At 37.7% G+C, this 8741-nt stretch overlaps 1 protein-coding gene across 1 annotated transcript; it reads right to left on the minus strand.

Moving 5' to 3' along the window:
* Positions 1-4364: 4364 nt before the first annotated feature.
* On the minus strand, positions 4365-6163 carry LOC136883318 (SAP30-binding protein). Its single transcript, XM_067155557.2, has 2 exons — positions 6113-6163; positions 4365-5576 (listed from the first exon to the last, which is right to left on the minus strand). The coding sequence occupies exon 2, from the start codon at positions 5549-5551 to the stop codon at positions 4694-4696; it is 858 nt and encodes a 285-aa protein (XP_067011658.1). The 5' UTR covers positions 5552-5576; positions 6113-6163; the 3' UTR covers positions 4365-4693.
* Between the last annotated feature and the right edge of the window lie 2578 nt (positions 6164-8741).

An 8741-nucleotide genomic window follows, 5' to 3' on the forward strand; every position in this document is an offset into this window, starting at 1 on the left:
TTAATTTTGTCATTAACAAGTTTTTCAACATCTGAAATTTGGAAAGTCTTGTTTTTCTTAGTGACTTCCCTTTCAGTTTGCACACACACAAGTTCTACCACTTTATACTGGCAATGATAAGGTGGGAATCTTACAACTTCATGCCACCTTTCACTGACCAGTTGATAGAGTTTGTGCATTTTCTCACCTACTTTGAAAGGCTGTAGCCTACTCCTTATAAAAGCTCCTTTGTTCTGAGGGAAAGGAATTCATGGTATTGTGTTTAGATGTGGAGGTATTGGGTATTTTGTACAATAGAACAGAATTATATGGTGCATTGTCCATTATAATGAAACTTCCTTTCTCTAAATAATTGAAAAGTCTGTTCAGAAACCACTCTAGAAATGAGTCTGTCATTTCCTCATGATAATCTCTATGTCAGTATGGGAAGACTGAGCAATGGACATTGATGAAACTTTTTTTTTTTTTAGCCAATCCTATATGACAAACCATTAATCTGCTCCCCTTCCCTACAGGCACTTTCAGACCCCCATTTCTAGTAGAGTCCTGCCAAACATATTAAATGGTATGGTTTCTGGTTGATCCATGTTTCATCTAGGTAAAATATAGAACAAATATCCCCTTAATCCCTGATAGTGCGCATTGTGTGCATGAACTTCAACCTTGCCACAACTATATCACTTCATTCCACAAGGAATTTTCAACCGCCATAGACTTTTCTGTACCAAAATTCCAACTGTTTCAGTAGGCCTAGCCTATTAGTAGAGGTAACGGAACCACTCTAAGCTAATTTTTCCCTTAGCAAAAGTGTTAGTTTCCGGTTGAACAAGTCAGTTGCTAAAGACAACCATACCAAAAATGAAAATTAACGCTTTTTGTGAGTAGTCCACCTTTTCAATACTATATATTCACTTAGTTGAAAATTCCTTTAAAATAGTTATGTTTCCATAGGGGAACCCGGGGTAATTAGAACATTATCATATAAATACCAAAAAGTAACTAATGATATTTCTGCATTCCCACACATTATAGGGGATTACTCAATTGTCAAGAGCTCAATTTTGTATTTTATTTTCCTACATATGGTATTTATATGATATGTACTAATTACCCTGGGTTCCCCTAGCAGAATGTGTTTCGTTCTCATTTCAAGGACATCTTCAGCTACAAATTCACATTTAGAATAGTTTCCAATATTTAAAAAAAATATATACAGTACATATGTGGATTAAAATAATCTCTAAAATACGTTAAACATTAGGAATAAGGTTTCCCATTTTCAAAGCAGGCAAATGCTGGGGCTATACCTTAATTAAGGCCACAGCCGCTTTCTTCCCGCTCTTAGCCCTTTCCCATCCCATAGTTGCCATATCTGTGTCGCTGCGACGTAAAGACCATTGTAAAAAAATGACTTAAGTCTTAAAATCCGTAATGTTTGTTATTATGAAAATAATTATCAGAATGCCTACCTAAAGCCAAATACATTGTTATTGTCATAGAACATCAGAGTTTAAAATCTGATCATACATTTAAACGGATTATTCATGTGAATCTCAATGATATTACAAGTGGAAAGATACCAGCTTCACATTGTGGAAATTACAGTCCTATTTAACTAAGGCAGAACATTTTAGTATTATTTTATTTTTACAATCTGCTTTACGTCGTACCGACACTGATAGGTCTTACGGCGATGATGGGATAGGAAAGGGCTAGGCGTGTGAAGGAATTGTCTGTGGCCTTAATTAGGGTACAGCTCCAGCATTTGCCTGATATGAAAATGGGAAACCATGAAAAACCATCTTCAGGGCTGCTGACAGTGGGATTTGAGCCCACAGTCTCCCAAATGCAAGCTACGAGACTCAAACAGCGTGGCGACTTGCTCGGTGCTGGGGACTAATTGAAATGGGGAACACCTCTCAAAAAAGTGAATAGTGGTGAAATATCTTCAAGGACACGTAACTTGGTGGGAAGAAAACCAATGTGGAACTTGTAAGAAAACTGTAGATATGCAATTGTGATAGAATTGTTATTCCAAATATGCTTGAGAGGAGTTCCTTGCTGGTTCTGTTAGCCTTGCACTGTCCAGTATAAGCTCGCCAGTGCTCTAATATAAAAGCCACTCAGTCTGGCTTGATTATGGGAAGCATTCATATTATACCCTACACAAAGAATTTTATAACAGTTTAAAATTTCCTAGATAAATGACTACTAAAGCAATCGAATTCAGAACAATAAGTTATACCTTGACAACTATGAATTTTTAGGTTGTGGCTATCTATATCCCATTATACAACAGACCCGACAGGTCCAGAGATAGAAAATTGAGTTTACCATGAATTCTAATTAACTGGCGTGTAGCCTCTGGAGAGTCCTGGTGCTGGTCTTTTGAGTTGACACCCGTTAGGTGACGTGCGTATCTGTGAGAATGGGGCCCTACCAAAGATGAATTCTAATGCTGAAGACAGCTTACACACCCAACTCCCAAACCATCGGAATTAGCCAGTGAAGGTTAAAAAATCCTGACCCCGGAAATCAAACCTGGAATCACTTAAACCGAAGGCCAACACACTAACAACTTAACCGTGGAGCCAGACACAAATTCTAATGAAACAATACCACAACCCCGTACTTAGCCAAATCAAAATTTTCAAAATGATCCCTACTTTTTCACAGGATCCTCGAAATGCAAAGGCATTATGTGGTGAAACAATAACAGACCATAAAACTGTACATGGCATATTACCACAAAATCACTTCAGATATTAAAAATTACATATCAATCAGGACACAAAATACTGTTAATACTTGTTTAAAAAGGTGGTAATATTGGTTTGTTTTAAAAAAATGATATTTGTTCGTGGTGTAGATCCCTGTGGATCTTTTGCCACTACTTGCACCGTATATGAACCTGCGTGTAATGGGAATTGCGGAAGTGTAGAGTGTTGAATGTGAGGAAAGGAACATTAAGGACGACACAAACACCCAATCCCCAGGCCAGGGATATTAATCATTTACAATTAAAAACCCCTGAACTGGTCGGGAATCGAACCCGGGACCGCCGGATGACAGGCGGACGCATTGCCCCCCTACACCGTGGGGCCAGACATTTTGCTTTATTACTTTGAATGCATGAGAGGGGAATCAAAGTAACAAAGCCTAACCATCGTTGCTTAATCCACCTGCAATTGATAATGTATTTACCAAGTGTTCCCATGTTCCACTTTCCAAACCTGTCATTCACCTCCACATGGAGTTCTGGGCTTAGGCCTAATGAACAAATTTTCCCGATTTCTGATACTCAAAGTCAATTACTGAGAAGACTGTTCATGGAACATACAATCATGGCCAAGAGCTTGAACCTATCTTAGCTTTGCAACAATTACTGTTCTATTTCCAACCAACATCAGCATGATTGTACATTATGTTTCTCTTCCATTCAGGCAGCATTTCATTATCCTTACAAATCATTTTTGGCAAATATGAGAGTTCTAACATGGAATTTGTATGTCAAATTAAACACAAGTTTTAAACATTGTGTTGTATGGGAATGTCAAAAGCATCCCAAGAAAAGCTTGAATTATCCACAAATTCAAAATTTTGATTCAACCAAATTCTACTGTACAATCGAGTTAACAGGCCAACCTGGTGAATAAATGTCACCCACGGTTTCTCATGGTCCTGAACACCCATACTGCCTTCTACCCCACCCCATTCACAGATAAATTTATTTTTTTGCTATTTGCTTTACGTTGCACCGACACAGATAGGTCTCATGGCGATGATGGGACAGGAAAGGCCTACGAATGGGAAGGAACCAGCCGTGGCTTTAATTAAGGTACATCCCAGCATTTTCCTGGTGTGAAAATGGGAAACCATGGAAAACTATCTTCAGGGCTGGCAACAGTGGGGTTCGAACCCACTATCTCCCAGATGCGAGCTCACAGCTGTGCACCCCTAACCACACGGCCAACTCGTCCAGTCACAGACAAAATTCAACTCGTTTCACACGGCTTATTGCTTGCAATAATAGACGTTGTTTTTAGTCACTTTACAAGTCTAATATGTTTGAAAATAATGTTTAAAATATCTTTAAGTACAGCACTATAAATTGTTGTATAAACCCTTTATTTTAATGTTGTCTGTTTCACTTGCCATTTTGTTATTCAAACAAGGGTCTGGTCTTAGGGAGGCTGGTTAAAAGGACTCCACTGTATACGCCAAAGCATTATGCTTGGAACTTTTTGACTAGCTTTTTTTATGTTGCCGATCTATAGCCATGCAAAAGCATTACAAATTCACTCACTCAGAGAGGATCTTGATAAACTCACGTATTCAATCACTCAGGAAAATTGCAAAACATATCAAAGATAAATACAATATTTTCACATTTATAAACATCTGTTGCATAAGAAAAACCACAACTACATTTCTGGACAATTAGTTTTCATATATTTTCAAAAGGAAAACTTTAAACTAGAATAATTCAACCAAATGTTTGTCCACTGATACATAGGCCTACATTAAAAAAAAAAAAAAAAATTCTATTTGGTCCAACTTTCTCAATAAGTATAATTAGGCAACTAACATGATTTTCAATTAATCAGGTTGTAATAATGAAATTCCAAGGCATCAGGTACTCGTCCACCTGCAGTGAACACTGGAGTCTACAAACTGCTATATAATACTTTTGTCATACTTTCGGCCTCTTTGTAAGAGCACCAAATGCTGGAATTACCGACGACTTAGTACCTGAAACGACGGTAGTTAATGGGGTGATTGATGTTTTAGCACCAGAAACAAGAGTTAATGCTGGCTTCTGAAGAAATCCTGTTGGATTCCGAATATGTCCTTGTACTACACTACTGGTACCCTTCTGATCCCACTTTGACTTCCTTTTGCCATCCTCATCTTGGCCTATTCCTGAACCTGGCCTCTTCACAGTTCCAGTAACAACTTGCACTTTGGTTTTTTCTTTCCTTTCTTTCATCAGTTTATCCATTTCCTCTTTCTGAACAGAAGCCAATGCTTCATAATATGATTCTTTTCCCCAACTAAATGGATCATATATATGTCGAGGAAAATTACTTCCCAATTCTTCAATCCCAACAAATGAAACCAATTTTTCATAAATACTAGGATTACGAAACTCTTTATTATGCTGGATCACTTCATTGATATCCAAACCGGCTGTTTCCATCTTTTTAAAGTAATTGTTCACTCTCTCCTGAAGCTCATTGGAACAACGACCTGTAGGCTCTGGATATAGCTGAACATCGTCTGTAAGTTTGGATTCGGGACTCAATTCAGGACCTTCCCATTGGTCCTCATCTAAGAGATCGCCTGAAGTAGTATCACCAGCCAATGTGTCATCATTATAAGAAACTAAACCGGAAAGTTTTATGGATTTTTCGCCGGAACTCACACTATCTGACGAACTCCTAACTTTGGCCTCACTGTCATCACCAATGTTTACATTTTCTGTATCAACATTTTCATCATCTTCTGGTTCAGAGTCCATATAAGTGGCAGTAATTGAAGCTAAAGCCATGTTCTTATAGTCTCCCGAATCAAATCTGTAAACAAAAATAAGCAGTTTTCACTTCACATCAAATCCACATGAACCACATCAGCAAACACAACACACGAATTATTTTCGTGCACACCATCAGTCCCTTAAATTGCCAGTCTACTTTAATTATTTTCAATAAATGTTCAAGCATTAAAATAACATTTTCGCAAATGTTCTTAGCTGAATCTTAGAAACAACCAAAACTCAGCTAACTCGGGGAGGAGCTGATATGAAATTCAATCACGAAGATTATGATAAATAATCCAATATAACACGAGGACAAATTTTTAACTGTCCTCGACTGCAACAAGTTGTGACAAACAGATTTCAAAATTCACAAGCAAGAAACATAACATGGTCCCAAAATGCACTTATAGTATAAACAATCGTTCTTCTCTCCAAAAGTCATTTTCGCAGAACACAACACGAAGTCACGATTAAGCAGGAAAACGTCAAGTTTGCCACCAACATCAACTGGAACGGTAAATGTTCCGTTCGTGGTTTAACACGTAAAAGTGTGGTTAAGAACAATTCAATTACTGATCCGGTTTTCCTCTCCAACCAGTTTCCAGAATCTGGATTTCAAAGATGTACGTAATATGTTGAACCCAAAGAGAATGAGTAGTTGATCCCAGAGTTTCAAAGAGAATGTGTAGCAGAGTCCCAGATCGTTGCCTAAGAGCACTGCCTGCTAGATCTGCATCCGATTGCTGCTCAGTGCTTCCTAAAGGCCGGTCTCCACTGATTAACATTTATTAAATGTTGAATACTGTTTCATTTAACATTGTGTCCACACTTAATAAACATGTTAAACTTGACTTTCTTTGTTTATACATAGGTAGTTCATCATATCAATTTGCGGTAATACATTTAGGTGGTGTCTAGTATTTTCAAACAAGGACAATGGACTCAGATGAAGAGGATTTGGCCTTTGTTACTGCCACTGTTGCTTCTTGTTATGATTTGGAAATGCAGTTTTATTAAACACATTTCCCCCCCTCATCCTGCTCATTTCTTCAAATAAACTTCGTTCGCTCCCGCTCCCCGACTTTCCTGATTTTTTTGCAATACTCGACTGTACTGAGAGCGGAGGGACGCTAGGTTTTTTTCGATGCAATCGCGGGAATAATTATAGATAATTTAGAATTCCTGGACACTGTCGGCTTTCTTCGCTTTATCTCTGTATTCCTTTGATGGAGACATCCCCTCCAAGCGGTGGACCTCACGTTATGTCGTATGAACATGGTACCCTAGCAGACACGTACACCAGTGATCATTTTCCTATTATTATAACGTATGGTAATAGCCCATCAGTATCACAGTCCTATGCCTCACACATAATCAGTAACGTACGCTCATACAAACATTTTAATATCCAAACTTATCAAGCATATATCCATCATATTCTACAGCATGAATGTGGTACCCCTATCACTTTTCCAACTTTGGTTACCTATTTAACTCAATACTTAAATACGTTTCATCCGTGTAGGCCTATCAAAGCATCGAGTCTTCCCACGGTTCACGAAATTAAATGGTGGGATGCAGAATGTCATGAACTCATCAATAAAAGGAAACGGTTATTTAAGCAGTATCGTCAATCCATGAAACAGCATCATTACTTACTATTACGTAGGTAAGCATATTGCAAAAACAAAGCTTATTGTTAACACCAAGAAACGTAAGGCTTGGCAATCTTTTATTTCCTCCTTAACTCCTCAGCTACCTGCCGCGAAATTCTGGAATGCCATTCGTATGATAACTAGAACGTTTCAATATCAATCTCAATATTCCGTTCCTCGAACGGTTTTAGAAGACTTTCTCCATACAATCACCCCAGATTCCGCAATTCCTCCCTTTCTACCCTTATCATCTGGTGATTCTCGTCATTTTACTATTTTGTCACAACCAATCACCTATAATGAACTTCAAGCTGTCCTATCTAATGTTAACTGTTCCTCGCCAGGACCCGATGCAATCACGTATCTTATGCTGAAATCCCTTCCTTTGCAAGCACAAGTTCATTTACTACAATATTATAATGATATTCTTACATTTCTACAAGTACCAAAACAATGGAACAACTTTTTTATAACCCCCATATTAAAACCCACCAAACGACCGAATGCACCCGAAAATTTTCGCGGAATTGTATTAGGAACATTTTTACGTAAAATATTTTGCAAAATACTCATGAAAAGAATAGCGTGGATTTTAGAATATTATTCCTTGTTCCCTAAGTACCAATTTGCTTTCATGCGCACCCACAGTACACAAGAACCTTTTATTATCTTGATAATTGATCTTGTATTAGCTAAATGGCGGAAGCAATCTACCATTGCAGTTTTTTTTTTGGACATCAAATGTGCGTATGATTCCGTTTCATTACATATCTTATGGGAGAAGTTGTCTATTTATGCCTTTCCCTACCATTTCATTTCTATCTTACACCAATTATTTACTAACCGCAATTTAACAATTAAATCCACTCAACATCAAATTGATAGTCGGCATACTTCACAGGGTTTATCACAGGGATCTATACTAAGTGGAATCTTGTTTTCTCTCTATATGAATGATCTAGAGTCTCTTGTAACACCGTATGCCCGAATATTAGCCTTTGCAGATGATTATGTCATTTATTATTCACATCATAACGTTGACAATTGCAGAACCACAATATCACATGTTCTGAGCCTGGTTTTTCGGTGACTAACGTCTTATGGCCTTTATCTTTCCTTACCTAAGTGTGCGGCAATGATTTTTACTAACAAAAGAGTTTTTGATAGAAGTCCTATTATTTTCCATGATTACAGCATCCCCTTCGTCCCTCAACATTTATATTTAGGCTTATACATAGACCAAAGGTTAACATGGCATCATTAAATTCAGCATTTAACTAGAAAGTCCGATCGCTAAATCAACATTTTGCGAACAGTAACGAAACGTACGTGGGGTGCTAATCCCTTGTCAGCGTTACAGCTATACCGCGCTACCATTCGCTCTACCTTAGATTATAAGTCACATATCATTGATTTAGCTTCCAAACAAAATCTTTTAACATTAGATCGAATACAATTTTCCGCTTTACGTATAAGTATGGGTACACTCAAAACAACACCTACTAACGCCCTGTTAGTTGAAGCCTCAGAAGATCCTCTTCAAATTT

This window comes from Anabrus simplex, chromosome 11, assembly GCF_040414725.1.
Source record: "Anabrus simplex isolate iqAnaSimp1 chromosome 11, ASM4041472v1, whole genome shotgun sequence".
Classification (NCBI taxonomy): domain Eukaryota; kingdom Metazoa; phylum Arthropoda; class Insecta; order Orthoptera; family Tettigoniidae; genus Anabrus; species Anabrus simplex.